Source organism: Centropristis striata, chromosome 5 (assembly GCF_030273125.1).
Source record: "Centropristis striata isolate RG_2023a ecotype Rhode Island chromosome 5, C.striata_1.0, whole genome shotgun sequence".
Taxonomy (NCBI): domain Eukaryota; kingdom Metazoa; phylum Chordata; class Actinopteri; order Perciformes; family Serranidae; genus Centropristis; species Centropristis striata.
Window position 1 is genome coordinate 11208014 of NC_081521.1, and position 17402 is coordinate 11225415.

Consider the following 17402-nt stretch of genomic DNA (forward strand, 5'->3'; position numbering starts at 1 on the left):
GAAAGCACAGATAATGTCAAATTGAAAATAAAATAATTAATTAATTAGTTAACATACAGTCATGGAAAAAAATATTAGACCAACCTTGTTTTCTCGAATATGACGCTTATTTTAACCTATAAGAACCCATGGTGACAGGGGTGTAACAAACACTTTAAATCTTCTATAATCTCCCATATTCAGCTTTATGCTTCACATTAACTCATTAAATCCCTAAGCGACACATACTCAACACCCTGGTGTGGTGGTCATGTGACTGTGACAAGAAGTGACTTCTCCATAATGTGGGTGTGACTGGAAACAGAAATGGGAAAAAGTAGCTCATTTAAAAAATCATATTTTTTGTTGCAAGACTAAGTTTTTATCCCATTTAACAATTCTAATCCGTTAATAGGGTGCCCTTTATTGGATTTAACACTGAAAGTGCTATTGTAATTGGTCCGTTTATTATTATTCCGGAATAATAATTGCCTTTTTGCACGTGCTCAGTGCGATTGCCCCGTGGCCCTAATAAATGAATAAATGCAGATGTAACTGTACATTAGTGCAAGTATATATATATATATATATACATATGTGGTCCACTTGGTCTGTGGTATATCCCCCATAATTTTCTTTCAAGGATAAATGGGTCTGGGTTCTTATGCCTGGTACAAAATGACTAAAAAAAGACACAAAATGACTGAAAAAAAAGACACAACAAAAGACACAAAATAACTGGAAAAAAGACACAACAAAAGACACAAAATGACCAAAAAAGGACAGAAAAAGACTAAAAAAGACACACAATGACTAAAAAAAGACACAAAATGACTAAAAAGACACAAAATGACCAAAAGAAACACAGAAGAAGACACAAAATGACCAAAAAAAACACAGAAGAAGACACAAAATGACAAAAAAGGACACAAAATGACAAAAAAAAAGACACAAAATGACCAAAAAAGACACAAAATAACTAAAAAAAAGACACAACAAAATGACCAAAATTGTTCCGCTAAACACACAAGACACAAATAAAATAGAGTGACACTAGAATAAAAACCAGAGTTGGATGACAGGATCACACACACAATCACAAGATCACATTTATGTTGGTTTATCTTTGTTTCTTTTTGGTTTCAAATGTTGATCCAGTAAGTCAGAATAAAAAATCAATTATATATATCTATATATACCTCATATAGGTGAGGTTGTGCTGAAAAAAAAAATACCGGCAGGATGAAAAGGATTCAAAAATGGACAAAATAGCCCAAAACTCCATATAAGTTAATCTGTCTCTTGTGAGTCCCTGAACTTTAATACTGAATCACTGGAGTGCACCGTTAAAATTAAAACTCAACAATTACTTGTTTTTCTAACTAATATTTCTAAATCCTGAGATTCTAGTTCAAAGGGATAATGGGATCAAATGGTTTAAAAATCTAAATGAGCCACATTGGAAAGTTCCTGTACATGATTTATGGAAATAATGGTGTCATCTGATATTTGGAAACTCTGAGTCAGTGCCCTCCCATGGAGCTACGTATGTCATTAATAAGAGGAAACTGTGTCCTGATTTTGATTTTTTAACTTTTTCAAATATAATGATTCCATGGTTGGATAGAATTGAATTTATACAGCAGCAGTATGTAGCTTTTAACAGCACAGTTATACTATGTTTGGGGATGGTTCTACAGTGTGTTATGGTTATGACTTGCATTTTTTTTCAGGAACAATTTAACATGGGCTAAATGTAGTCAAACAATAATGATGTAACAACTTTCAATGAGGAGATTTTTGTGGATGTTGCAGTTTTCCATGTAATCATCTTGGGTTGGGTACTATATAGTGGACACTTAAATCAATCAACAAATCAATAAATGAATGAATTGATTAATGGCCATAAATTTCCTTTATCTCCTGGATCACAGATTACCTGACAGGAAGACCACAGTATGTCAGGTTGGGGAACTGTGTTTCTGGGACATTAATGAGCAGCTCAGGGGCTCCACAAGGCACTGTTCTGGCTCCACTCCTGTTCACACTGTACACAGCGGACTTCAAATACAACTCTGAGTCCTGCCACATCCAGAAGTACTCCGACAACACTGATATTGTGGCGTGTATCAGGAATGGACAGGAATCTGAATATAGGGATCTGATAAAAGCCTTCAGTGACTGGAGTCACAAGAACTATCTCCTACTGAACACCTCAAAGACTAAGGAAATGATCAGAGATTTCCGCAGGTTCAAGCCCCTCTTCAGCCAGTCTGATTCTTACAGAGTTACCAGACTAACTGAATTTCCCCTCGGGGATAAATAAAGTAATTTTGATTTGATTTTAAAGTACATTTACTCAAAGCACTGCAATTTTTAGGTACTTTTACTTTACTTGAATATTTCCACATTTGTAACTTTATACTTCTACTTCATTGCAAATTTAAAGGCAAATACTGTACTTTTTACTCCACTACATTTCGCTGACAGCTTTAATTACTTTTCAGGTCAAAATTTAACATAAAAACATGATTAATGATTCAATGATTCAGATCAAGTGATTATGCATGTTTATACATTAAACCACATAAAAGTATATGATATAGTTCAAATTAACCCTATACACAGCAGGAAAATGCTGCTTACATAATGCATCAACAATATTAATAAAGTAGTAATATATTTAGAACAGATAAAACCATCTGAGTGGCTCCATTCTGCATAACATTTACATTTACATTGAATCATTTAGCAGACGCTTTTATCCAAAGCGACTTACTGGAAAAAAAGGGGAACAAGCCAGATATATACAAGTGCTTTTACTTTTGATACTTTAAGTACATTATAATGCTGATACATTCGTATTTTTACTTAAGTAAGTTTCGAACGCAGGATTTTTACTTGTAGTGGAGTAATTTTACAGTGTTATATTAGTACTTTTACTTAAGTAAAATATCTCAATACTTCTTCCACCACAGTTTCTAAGTAAGTAAGTAAGGTTCTAAGTTTCCTAGAAAATGTATAGTAAAGTAAAGTACAGAAGTAAATGTACATATACTGTCCACCCTGAATACCACAACACCACAGCAAGGTTATTATAGTTAACGAAAACTTACGAAATAACGAAAAACTAGAATTAATAAACATTTTCATTGTCTGAAATAAAAATAAAAACCAGAGTTAAAAAAAAAAAAGATAACTAACTGAAACTGTTTTGTGTGGTTACAAAACTAACAACAATTATATGAAAATGTCCTTCATTTTCGTCTTTGTCAACTTTTTTCATACATGATCCAGTGTTTCTATAAGAAAGAGGATTCTGTTAGTGAACATATTTACCATGTGTTCCTGCATGTTCACTGAGACTGGGATGTCTACACCAAAATTCAAAACACCTGGAACTGTGAGAGTTAATAACCTTATTAGGGCTGAGATGGATAAACCAAAGGAAATAAAGGCAAAATTTCACTTGATAAAAAGTTGCAAAGTTCTTTTAAAGTAGATCAAATAAGAAATGTATATCAGTGTATGAAGAGGAGTGACTGTAAGCCCATACCAAATTTTTGATATTTGATTTTTTGATAGAACCACAAACATTTGCTTCAAGAAGTTTTTCTGACTGCCTGACAAAAAACATACGGTGTTTACGAAATGTATGGTCCAATGGTTATTACAGTTAACGAAAACTAACGAAATAATGAAAACTAGAATTGAATAAACATTTTCGTTAAGTGAAATAAAAATAAAAAACAGAGTCAAAAAAAAAGACAACGAATTGAAACTGTGTTTTGTGGTTACAAAACTAACAAAAACTAGCTAAAATTATAGAGAAAATGTCCTTAGTTTTCGTCTTTGTCAACTTTTTTCATATGTAAACCTTTTTGGTTGATATGAAATCTATTTCATCTATCTGGTTTTATGACTCAATAAACTTATTGGAGCTGAGATGGATCAGACAAAGTTAATAAAGGCAACATTTATTGTAACCTCTTTGAATCTCGCACCCAACACATAGCCCATTACAAAAAACTAAAACTAACACTAAAACTAATAAAAACTAAACTAAAACTAGGCATTTTCAAAAAATAAAAACTAAACTAAAACTAGCAAACTCACTCTAAAAACTAACTAAAACTAACTGAATTTGAAAACAAAATTTCACAACGAAATTAAAACTAAGACTAATAAAAATTCCAAAATATTATACTACTATTAAAACCTTGCACCACAGGTCATCATGGTGATTGTCACAAGGTCTGTTTCACCGTAGATATGTGTTTCTCAGGTGTAAAATAATAATCATGGTGAGTCAAAGTTCATGTGACCGGTAGGGGGCGGGGCTTACAACGTCAACATTGATTGACGTGGTGTGGACGACCAGGAAGCCAGCAGTGACATCACTTTCCAGAATTCCCCTTCAGCAAGACGGAGATCCAGAGAGCGACGAGAGAGAAGAAAACCGAGAAAACAGGAGTTCGCTGCTGTCTGGAAGTGTTTCTGCCGCTTTTACAACCAAGACTTTAAAGGTGAGCCTGTCTCTATCAAACCGCTAGACCGAACCCTCCCTAGCGGGAACTGTTACATCCAGGGTTGGTTTACCTAACAAGCTAACGGCTAGCTCTGTGCTTCCTGCTGTTTATGTCGGAACAAAGACGGTCCGCTTGGAGACTCCGCTAAACGCTCTGCTTTATCTACATCATACTCTCAACCTGCTATTATTCTGACTAACTAGCTACTAGTTCTGCCCTCGGAAACCAGTAAACAGCGGTTGGTTACATTTTAATGACTGTGCATTGAGGCACCATAACGTTAGCTTACGTTGATTTCAAACATTTCATAACACACTGTCATAAACTAGAGACAAACCAGTAGTTCCTCTCTGAAAATTATATACCGACGTTTGCCTCAATATGATAATATGAAGGAAACGCCTAATGTGTATTAGTATAATGAAACTAATATGACGTCACACTGTTAGAATAACCGCCTAAGTCATTTTATGTCCAAATTGGGTTTTTTTTGCCTAAATCATCTCCTCCTGATGGTAAAATCGCCTCCATCCTCAGTTGATCAGATCATGTGATTTTACCCCTTTAAGATCATCACTTCTTTGACAATTTGCCACATTCATAGGCATCAGATAAGAACCCAGCAAAGAAGAGCTAGAGGGAGGTCTTTTAGAAATCAGTTTAGTTTATCAGTGTTTTATTGTTGACACAAATATTGGTAGCACTTTATTTTGAAGGTGTCTACATAAGAGTGACATGAGCATGTCATAAACATGACATGGGATGTGTCATGAACATTAATGACACTTGGAAGTAACATTAATGCCCATGATACTTGTCATGTCATGTTTCTGACAGGCGTGTGTGACTCTTATGTAGACCCCTTCAAAATAAAGTGTTACCAAAATTTGCTTAAGTCACAAAGGCATGTTCAAAAAATTGCCTAAGTCATTTATTTCTCTTAAGTCACATAATTTACAGACAGTGTTATTACTATGGCAATAGCCATCCTTTGTTACATCCTTTTTGAGTGAAATGATCAATAAATGTCATATGTTACACTTTTGGTTAAGTTTTTTGTGTTTCCTGCAAAACTTGAAAAAATTAGTTAGGCGATTATTTTAACAGGGTAACGATGAGCTAAGCCCTGCGTATTATCTCTGAGCCTGTGTTGTTCTAGTGTTAGTACAGTTAGCTAAGTTAGCTCCTGGTCCCTGTTTATGAAGGATAACGGTATGTGATGTGTCCCTGACGTCTGAACTCATACGACACAATGTGGCCCAGTAGAAAGGGTGTAGGTCAGCTCAAAGCAGTCCAGACCTCTGTTTCGTTTTACTGTGTCAGTCCCCCCTCCCACTCCCTCTGTCTCTTTCCCAGCCATGTCAATAGACCGGAATAAGCTGCCAAGAAGACCACATTCTTCTATCTAACCAATTCGTTCAGGCTTACTGGAGTTTGCACTCTCTTTCCTCTCCAGTTTCCACCAGAGCTTTTGCTTTGTTTTACTATAAACTTTCAGGCTGAGTAGCAATGAGCACAACGGTCATTTACTGCTCTCAGTAAAACAATAATATACAGACTAGTGGTCGACCGATACAGGTTTTTTTAAAGGCCGATACCGATTATTTTGACATCAGTCTTAACCGATCCCCGATATGTGCTGCTGACTTTTTTGGGCTGATTCTTGAAGCCGATATTGCCTTTTCTCCCTCCATTTACATGATAAAAATGACACAATGATATCAAATGTTACACAAGTCTCAATTTAATCAAAAAAAGAAACATTTATTAACAAAACAAACAAAACATATTAACAGTTGGATAGCAAACAATGTGTATGTTGTTCTAGGCCTTGAGGTGGTGGCGCCTTACATGATCCACATATTTGATGTGTTTTTCTTTTTTCCGGTATCAGCAGCAGCTCACCAGAGAATGGCAGATGTTGCACCGAGCCTTGCCTGCTGTTGGCTCAGTGAAATGGGCTAATTGATCGGCGAACGCACGCACATATCGGCCGATGCCGATACAAGTAAATAATGAAATATCGGCCCGATATATCGGTGTACCTCTAATATAGGCCAAACTTTTAACTCCTGTTGCTCTTACCAGAAGAGTTGAGACACTGTGTAAAATGTAAATAAAACCATGCTAAAATGTGCTAAACCTTTTTGACATATATTTAATTGAAAACTTTACAAAGACAATATATTTAATGCTGTACTTTATCAACTTTGTGGGTTTTTGTAAATGTACAGTTATTCTGAATTTGATGCAAGCAACACATTTTGAAAAAGTTGGGACAGGAGGAACAAAATACTTAAAGTTGTGGAACGATCAAAAACACCTGTTTGGACCATTTACAAGCAAGGATGGGGAGCGGTTGACCACTTTGTGAAAAACTGTGTGGGCAAATAATCCAACAGTTTAAGAACAACATTTGTCATTGAACAATTGCAACAATTTCATCATGTATAGTCCTAACATCATGAAAAGATTAAGAGAATTCAGATACATTTTTGCATGTAAAGGGTAAAGTAGACAACCAACATTGGATGCGTGTGACCATTGATCACTCAGTCGGTATTAAAAACCAACACAATTGTGTAAAGGACATCACTACATGGGCTTGGGAAAACTTTGGAAAGCCGTTGTTGGTAAACACAGTTTATAGCTTCATCTAGAAATGCAAGTTGAGACTCTGCCATGTAAAGCAAAAGCCATGTGTCAACAATGACGGTAAACATTGCAGACTTCCCTGGGCCTGGTAAATTGTGCCTTGGTCTGACGAGTTCACCCTTCAAATCGTTTTTGGAAATCATGGACGTTTTGTCCTCTGGGCTAAAGAGGAAGCATAAGAGCAAACAACAGCATTCTGTTTTATTGATTTATAGAGAGTCACAACTTTTTTATATTAGGGTTTCATACAAATGTAGGAAATTTCCCTTTCCATTTCACAGAATGTCACTTGTCCACTTCATTTGAACTGCAGTGGCAGAAGTGACTCAAGGATTAGATTATGTCATTGCTGCCCGAACTCATTTTTTCCAGGCTTATTCACTTATACCTCGGGCCAGCTACTCCGAATGAGGGAAGAATATAAAGCGAGCAAACAAACACAGCTGCAAAATAAACACTAGAAGGTATTAAAATGCCCTGCTGTGTCCACCAACACAATGCTGCACTTGTCTGTGAGGACTGAGGATAACAGAGTAGAGTAGTGGCTGGAGTAGCTGAGAGAGTGGCAGTAATCTGATTATGGTCAGAATGATTTTCTTATTTCAGGAACTCTATTCTCTTGTTTTTTGATATTTTACTGTCATCCTCCTCCTTTTGTTCCCTGTTATTTTTGTTGAGTAAGAGATGTGTTCACATGTCTTGTGATTGTGACACACAGTTGTTACAGTATGGTGAGGAGAATTGGTCAAAAAAACAGTAATGCCTCTGTGACTGGGAAGACTGAAGTGATATAAGATTGATTTCTTTGCATTTTTGCCTTTTTTGTAGGGAATCTAAAACATTGACTTGGACTTGAATCTGAGCCAAGTCTGACCTTATCGGATGGATTGTGTATGACCAATCCACCTTGAATACACTTTTATTTGTCATTAATCAAGGTTGAAAAGTACAGAGTACAAACACTTGGAACTGTTGGCCAGATCTCTGAGTCATTTGGAGGAGATAAGAACAACAATAAGGGGGTTGGGGTAATCAAGACATGGAATATCGGAATATGGAAGGAATATTATTGTTAAAAAGAAAAAAAAAAAACAGATCATATTTTGGTAAAAAACAGACAAACCCAGAGCTTAGTGTAAAAAATGTAAGGATTCCAGCTTCTTTAATGTGAATATTATCTGGTTTCCTTTGTCACCTACAGTAATAAACTGAAGATGAAAATCGGTGCTGATCACAAGTCTTCAACTTTTTGAAAATTTCATAGACCAAACAGTAAGAAAAAATAAGAGAATATTAATTAATAATGTAAATGGTAAAGAGCCTGATGAAAAAAACAGTCAAACTGGTGATTGATTTTTTTGATTTTGATTTTATTTGACCATTCTTGATATAAAAATATGAAACGGCAACCTGTGCCATACGTTATATATATAAAAAAAAATAGTCAGGGATAACACAATAAAGCCATAAGGCTTATTTCCCTAATGGTGATGTTGCTATTTACATTATAGGTTATGTACACTGCAAAAAAAGAAAAGTTGGGTGAACTCAAAATTTCAAGGCAACAAACTTCGACAAAATTTTAAGTTGGACAGTTAAACTTAATATTTTAAGTTTTGTTTTTGAGTTTGCTCAACTCTGAATTCAGATTTTTGTCAACTCAACTCTAAGTTGTACTAACTTATAATTTTACATTATAAGTTATAATAACTTTTAATACTTACTTCTGCTAACTTCTGCAATGTGCTGAATTGGCACGATTGTAATGCTGCTATGAAATGTCAGGTAATATTGCGACCACAATTTTGAGTTAACATTGATACGCTAATGACTACTCTTGTAGCTGTAACAAGCAGCGCCGCCAGCATCAGTTAGCCGCTAGCATCAGTAGGCCGCTAGCATCAGTTAGCCGCTAGCTTTCGCTGATGACAGAATTTCAACGTTTCCCCGCATTTCACAACAAAGAAATAAGAGTTAGCAGAACTATTGTCCCTTGTTCTGAACCCCAACTTAAAGATATAAGTAACAACAACTCACAGACTTGTTTTTGAGCAGACAACTGTCTTCCTTTGTTGTGCTAACTGACATTATTGCCCTAAATGTCAATAGTTTATATTTTCAAGTTTTACCAACTTAAATCACTGTTTTAGGCCAAAAAATACAAGTTGGCTTTTTTGCAGTGTACCTTAGACCAGCAGCATTTAACGTTAGATGTAATCAGTGTATGTAAGTGTGAGCATTAGTGTATATCAAGGCGAATTAATTAGATTTACAGAAACAGATGTCTCAAACACACTTGTGTTTGTTACCTGTCATCGCCCTTCTGCGTGTCTCAGCATGCTCTGCTCTACTGTTTGCGTAATCAGTCAGCTGACTGACTGTTAACTTTCATTTCCTCTCTCCCCTTCAGGCTGCTGTTATGTTTAAGGGCCGTGGTAATGAGTTACTCTGAGTACTTCAGAGTCTAGTTTGGTAGAAGTAGACCACCATTATTGTTATCTTAATAATGGTTATATTATCAGAAACCCTGAGGGCTAATAACCATTGTTTTTGCTTTTATTCTCTGTTTTTTTCCGCTCCACCCATGTTTACTCATGTATTATTAGCAGCCTGTCAGTATCACAAGTCACCGATATGTACAGGCCATTGTGTTTTTCAGTGTAATTCCATTGTTTGACCTTCAACAGAAAGCTTTGCAGATGTACAATGTTGAATACAATAGAAAGATGTCATTACTTCTCCCTCGGTACCCTCTGTCTTCCTGGTACTGTGGTCCACATATCTGTCATTTACAGAAATAGAGCAAAGCCAAAATCAACACGCACATTAACTTATCAATGCTTATTGACATTTCTGTCTGCTTGCTGGTATACTGTATTTGCAATGCAGGCAGGTTTTGTAATTTAGCTTGAACTAAATTGCTGCCTTGTTAATACATGCCAAGCATTTTCAGGTGTGATAGCTGTGGTTTGTGCTACTTTCTGCATATCACTTATGTGATCTATGTTATCTATTTCAACAGGATGTTGCTGAAAGCTGCATATGGCTACAGAGTTGGTTTTGCTTCTCATAGCAATCAACAACAACATCCCTTTCAAACCACAGTCATTTGATTTAATGTTAATGTAGAGTATGGCTTAATGGAGTGTAAAAGTAATGGATGACATTTAGGTAATATGAGGTTCTCCAGCCAGTAGTCTGGCGAGGCTGAGCTGGCTTCTTGTTAACTCATACAGCTACTGCACTGTCCTTCCTTTCTTACTGGAGGTCCTCCACATAAGCCGTGTTTCCTTTTAGCCAGGCGGCTTAGGACCAGATTTGAGAAGAAAGGGGACACGCCGGACAAAAGCACCAAAATCTTTCCACATGCTCTCTATCACCATAGGTATCAATTTTTGGTAGGAGCCACTTCATCAAAATTGCAGATCGGAGATGGCAGCCATATAAAGTCTATGAGAAACAATAAATCTTCCAAGCCACTTAGAAGGTCAATCTTGGTGTCAAAATCTACATTTTCTGGGTCAAGGAATCATTTAAAGCTGTTGAGAATATCACTAGATGACTCACTGTAAATAATGTTTTGATCAAGATCTGACATGAGATGAAAGCTTTACCTTGATTTGTTTGAGCAATGTACATGGCAGCTAATCCTCACTCTCCCATGAACATTGATTCCAAACATTTTCAACTCAGGATTCCCTGATGCAGCACTTGAAGACCTACCAGTCTGGTTGAAAATGAACATATCTATTTGATCAAATAATCATCTAGTCTCAGGCAAGTCTCAGGCCACACCATCTCAAATGTCCACTCACTCAGCGTGTCTCCATTACAAAAAGGCCCCAGAGGGATTTAGAGACTCCGGAGGTGACATATGGTTTTCGACCGTCACGTAATGATTTAGCATCAGTTTCGACCGTGACGTCACATGTGCGACGGATTAAACGCGAGAGACTCAACTGTGCACAACGTGTGCTGCTGATCATAAAGAAACCAGCATGGCTAATTATGCACTGCGTCTCCGCTGATCATAAACATAATGATCTGAATTAACCGGCATCGCTAACTGTGCTTGTTGTAAACAAACAGAGATCGTTAAGTGAACACCTCCTGCAGCAGCAGCACATACACACTGTACTGCTACAGAGCTAACTGTTAGCCTATTAGCAATTTGCAGACTGGACACTAAGGGGTTAACATCCCCTCCTGTAAATGACAGAAAATATTTAGATCACTGCACTCACAGCTGTTTGTGTTTTTTTTCAGGATGTCCCTGTATCCATCCCTCGAGGACCTTAAGGTCGACAAGGTGATCAAGGTGAGTGCGTTAGTCGAAATCGATTCAGATTCATATTAGTAGGGCCTGGACTCGATTAAAAAATGAATCTAATTAATTAGAGGCTTTGTGATTAATTAATCCCATTTTAATCGCATATAAATATTTGACCTGAGAACCGTGAGAAGTAATTTTTTTCACATGGATTTTTAGTATACCATTGAATAATGACTGGATACATAAGCTTAAGCAACAAAAGTATTGTTTATTTTTGTTCAAGTCCAACAGACCAGTGCAATTTTTGCCATTAAGTGTAGCAATAGCGTATTTAGAGCAGTCTCATCAGCTTCTTCCTTCATGTTCACTGTGGTTTGTTGTTGTTTGAACTCATGAACGCTAGTTGGTGCTCCAGTATAATCGGTCCGCCTGAAACTCATCCAGTGAGAAACGTTCCGCGGTGCAAAAATAAGTGCGTAATTTTTTTAACGTGTTAATTTTTGTGTAATTAATTCATTTTAATTAACGCGTTAAAGTCCCGGCCCTAATTATTAGCTCTGTAGTGTTTAGTAGTGTAAGCACATATATTTTGCAATTTATGCCATTGGCATGATTACAAAAAGAGCTTTTTCTTCTTGAGCCTGTGTTCAGTAAGCAATGTTGCTTACTGAACACAGGCTCAATGTTGTATGTTTTGCAAAAAGCAAATATAATTTTCAGAGTTATATAGCAAATGCAGCAAAATCAAGGATTACTCAAAATTATGAAGTTTTTGAGAGTTACTAGTATTAATGAGGCACAGCACCCGGAGCTTTAAATAGAAAGCCTGCTGGTGATGTGGGGTTTAGTGATCATTTGGGAGGCAGAGGAATCTAATAAAAATCCAGTAGCATTATGGGAAATGTAGGATTTGGAGTTGATCAATATTAAAAACCAAAAGGATGCCTTGGTCTCTAGTTTTAACCATACTGTCTTTATCTTTTAAGTCCCCCAAATTAACTGACCCTTCACTAAGTCCTGTTCCCCTTGGTAACTGTTTACTGGCATGGTAATATGGTGTTTTCAACAATGTTAGTGAGAGATATTTCTAATGAAATAATAGCACATTTCTGGAATAACAGTGCATAGATATCACAAGGCTGTACACAAAGGGGACTATATAGCTTTTGAGAGCTGCATTCACAGTATAATTCTGCTGGCACAGTATTGTGAATGAAGAGATGAGAAGTGTCAGCGATAACCTCCCTTTTAACTATACATATGAAGGACAGACAAAGACAAGAGACAAGTAATGTTCTTACACAGCAGGTTAAGTCAATACTTGTTGTTTTAAGCAAACATTTAGTCACGACTCCCTTCAGGGTCTGAAACTTTTAGCTGTACGCTTGTAGCGACAGCGGAGGTTAGCACAACAAACTACTGAACGAGTGTGCAAGTCAGTCAGAACCTGTCAGCTTTATCAACAATAGCATGCTCCAGATGTGCTGATCAACGGGATGAAGACAAAGCAAACTCCTTATTCCCAATGCTGTCAGCAGCTTTAACACTGCTGCCAGACTTGCAGGTTCCATATGTTCACAGATTTGGCTTTTTTTTTTTTTTAACACTTTATTTGTGATTTTTCAATTATCATACAGAACAATCATATTCTCTGTTTTACAAACAATCACCAAAAAAAAAAAACAATCCTGAAAACAAACAGAGACAGATCAAGCTCAAAATCAGCGTGACAAACTCGTAATAGACAACAGACAGGAAAAGACAAGAGGAGAAAAACAAAAACAAACAAAAACAAAACGAAACAACAACAAGTGCACCTAATACTTCATGTTACAGGATTGTTCAAGGGCAGGTGTAATCATTCAGAATTCCAGTTCCAGGCCAGGTAAATTGTTCACATAAGTTATTAGAGGGTCCCAGGTTTTGTGGAATCTGTCAGTGGAACCGTTGAGGGTACATCTGATGTTTTCCATCTTAAGGTTCTGCATAACGTCCCTTATCCAGTGGTGATATGATGGAGGAGTGGCAGCCTTCCACTTGAATAAAATTAAGCGCCTAGCTAATAAGGAGGAAAAGGCAATGACCCTCTGTAAGTGAACAGGGGGAACAGATCCCGTTGGATCAGATAACCAGATTTGGCTTTTTTTCTTGCAATTTCAGGGTTAATGTTACATGTGAGCGCTAGCATAAAACAAAACCCTGAAAGCTTGACAGGCCACGGGCAGATTTAGGTTGGGCTTAGTGAATCCAATCCAATCCACTTTATTTATATAGCAGAATTTTAGCAAACACAAGGTTTTCAAAGTGCTGCACAACAATAAATAGATAACACAATACAAAGAGATGTACAAAACAATAGAACAGTAAAATACAATTAGATAAAATCAATTAAAAATAGGATAAAATAAAATAAATTAAATGTAAAATGTACTGCCCGCAGTAAATAAAATAAGATATGCATGTATACAAATAAAAACAAAAAGTCATAAAATCATAAAATCAACACTTTACGTGGCGTAGTGATGGGTCATTTGAAGTCAATAGAAAGTCTCTGATTACTTAATCATGCAGTACCCTTTTGAAATTTGCTTGCCATCAAAGATATCTTTTATGGCCCTGGTACAAGAAAAAGTAATCTGCAATCACTTCATCTGATTAAGGTCAAAGTTGTATTGCACAACCACACAGAGTACTTAATTTTGAAGTGTACTGAGGTACACTTAACTCACACTAGCTTAAAATGATTCATTCAGGGTTTAAGAATAGAACAATTATTCGATTAATCGAACAATAATCGATTATTAAATTAATCGTCAACTATTTTGATAATGGAATAATTGTTTTTTTAAATAAGTCCGATAAGTCCAAATTCTCTAATTTCAGCTTCTTCAATGTGAATATTTCTGGTTTCTTTGTTCCTTTATGACAATAAACTGAATATCTCTTTGGTTTTTGGACAAAACAAGAGATTTGAGGACGTCATCTTGTGGTTTGGGAAACACTGATTGATATTTTTATACATTTTATTGACCAAACAACTAATCGATTAATCGTTTAAATAATCGAAAGATTAATCAAGAATGAAAATAATCATTAGTTGCAGCCCTAATTAAGAGTGAATGTTATTTTATAAGAAATGCACGTCTTGAAAAACGTGCATTTCTTATCTAGATTAACTCTACTGCAATAATTTCGACTCTCTTTCTCATTTGTGTCGCCTTTCATCCAATATTTACCATTTTAAGTCCAAGTGCACTTCCAGTTGACCGTACACCTGATTCCTTTCTAGGCCCAGGCCCAGTATGCCCAGACTGCCACCCCCATGCCAGCCATCACCGAGGGAACCTACCAGCCTCAGCCTGTCACTGCTGGGATGCCAGGATCAAGTGAGTCTCACAAATACTCTTGAAGTTTTTACAGAGTACTTCACTCCTGTATTACTGACAGAAAATCAGCCAAAAAAAAAACCCTTTTTCCCTAAGGCGTCATACCTTCACCTGTATCTGCATTTCTTTTTTCCCTTGTCATTCTGTCTCTTTTGTATGCTTTCTCATGCTGGATATTTGTTCATGTCTGTATGTGGGGGGTCTGTGGTTGTGAGCCTGTGCTATTCTTTGGAGAAGAACAGCTCCGTAGTATTAGGGATGGATAAAGACAAGTGGAGTGGGAGGCCTGTGATGGGAGGAGGAGTTATAGAGTTTTTGGACAATAACAGGAGTAAATGGGCCCCCCACACCGGCTATGATTTCTCTCTTTCCCTCTGTGTTTGCGACTCATTATTTCTTTCCCTCTCGTTGTATTTTGCTTGGGGGAAATGTTTCTGTGAAAGTAGACATGAACTGCGCAGTAAGCCAGGCTGAGGTGGAAGAAAAGAGAGAAAAAAGGAGGCATCCACAAAAGATTAAAAGTGGCTAAAAGATGGGCAAGGGGCCCTTTTTAGAGATTACAGAACTCAACTCTTCTACTTATTTTCACTCACTTCTCCCCCTTCACCATTCTCCCACTCATTCAGTTTCCCTTTTCTCTGTTTGGATGCAAAGTCCTATGGGCTTTTGGTCTTTTGTTTTTACCTCAGCTGTGAGTCACCATGGAGACTGGCTCTGGCAGTTGTGCTGGGACAGGGCATGATGGGAGACAGAGAGAGGAGGAGGAGTTGCTTTTGAAAAGGAGGGAGGGAGGCGGAGAGACCAGGGGTGTAAGGCTGCATTCACACCAAATCAGGTGATGCAGCGTTTAGAGTAGAGCAGAGTCTAACCCCCACATATAGCACAAGCATGGACCGTATAAAAATAATAGGGCCGGGACTTTAACGCGTTAATTAAGATTAATTAACTACACAAAAATGAACGCGTTAAGAGAATTGACGCATTTTAATCGCACTTATTTTTGCACCGCGGAACGTTTCTCACTGGATGAGTTTCAGGCGGACCGATTATACTAGAGCACCAACTAGCGTTGATGAGTTCAGACAACAACAAACCACAGTGAACATGAAGGAAGAAGCTGATGAGACCTTTGGTTGGCCCCGTGGATGATGGGACATTTAGTTACTAAAAACCAACGGATGGAAGCGTCGATAAGAGCATGGTTGTGTTGCTATGCAACAAGGAATTCACATATCACCGCAGCACATCGAGCCTCAAGTATCACCTCAATTCAAAACATATAGCAGCTAGCGGCTAGTGTGGTAGCTAGCGTGGATTGTGTTTTACTTAAAAAACCAAAGTATTCTAGTTTACAGAAGGTCTACCTACCTATAGGCTACCTGAATTTATGAAATGTACTATATTTATAAATATGCTATTGCTACACTTAATGGCAAACATTGCACTGGTCTGTTGGACTTGAACAAAAATAAACAATATTTTTGTTGCTTTAGCTTATGTATTCAGTCATTATTCAATGGTATACTAAAAATCCATGTGAAAAAAATGACTTCTCACTGTTCTCAGGTCAAATATTTATGTGCGATTAAAATGTGATTCATTTCAATGAATTAATTACAAAACCTCTAATTAATTAGATACATTTTTTTAATCGAGTCCCGGCCCTAAAAAATAATCAATACAGTGTATCTCATTGGTTTGTGGAAGGCAGTTTTTGAACATTTGGTTCTGAATTTAAGGCATTTAGGGACAGATGACGCTATAAACCAACACTAGTGTTAGCTTCCTGGCTTAGTTTGCAAGGAGCAATCATTTTAGACAAACAGCTGACTTGTTAGGGCCTTTTAGTCCAACTGAAGACTGAACAAATAGTTAAAGTAAATCTAAGTAACATACGGCTGTGGCAATATGTCTCTCTCTCAGTGTAAACGTGGGGTTTTGCGATTAGCTGCAAGAACAAGTAAAGTGAGATAATATTGGATTGAATAAAAGAGCATCATGGATTTGCATATGTGGGTAGGTGTAGAGCATGCTTGTGTGGGAGAGGTGAGTGGAAGAGATGGTGATAATACAGGAGAGCACAAATACATAAATGAAAGAAAATGTTTTCTGAAATAATGAAACACATTTACTGTTTTTTTATAATTAGCCTGGTGGAGGAGTACAGGATGAATCATGATCTCTGTCATTCGAGCTTTTTCTGTTTGGCCAACAACGTGTGGGTGTTTTCTGTATCATGACCACAGCCATCACCTGTACCTGCGCAGTGGCTGATTTGTGAGTGCTCGGGTGGAGTGTGTAAGTGGTTGAAGTGACTTAATCAAGTCATGTTGACTTTAGACTTGACTCCACCTGGTGCAATAAGTGCACAGTCACTGTTGTTGAAACAAAAAGAAAAATTATTATTGAAAATAGGGTTGGGCAATGTCTACCCCGTCTGCATATTAGGGCTGGGCGGTATGTACCAAAAGTCATATCCTGATACATTTAGGCTGAATATCGATATACGATATATATACCGATGTTTTTATCATAAAGTAAGAGCAAATGGTCAGTCAAAGTCAAAGCCAAATATGACAT

General features: G+C 37.0%; 1 protein-coding gene across 1 annotated transcript in view; it reads left to right on the plus strand.

Moving 5' to 3' along the window:
- The first annotated feature begins 4368 nt into the window (after nt 1-4368).
- The window catches only part of sdcbp2 (syndecan binding protein (syntenin) 2), a 33326-nt gene continuing 20292 nt past the window's right edge, over nt 4369-17402 (plus strand). The window contains exons 1-3 of the mRNA XM_059332687.1: nt 4369-4505; nt 11430-11481; nt 14726-14822. Of these exons, the coding sequence (XP_059188670.1) occupies nt 11431-11481; nt 14726-14822 (148 nt within the window). The 5' untranslated portion in view covers nt 4369-4505; nt 11430. The remainder of the gene's footprint in view (nt 4506-11429; nt 11482-14725; nt 14823-17402) is intronic.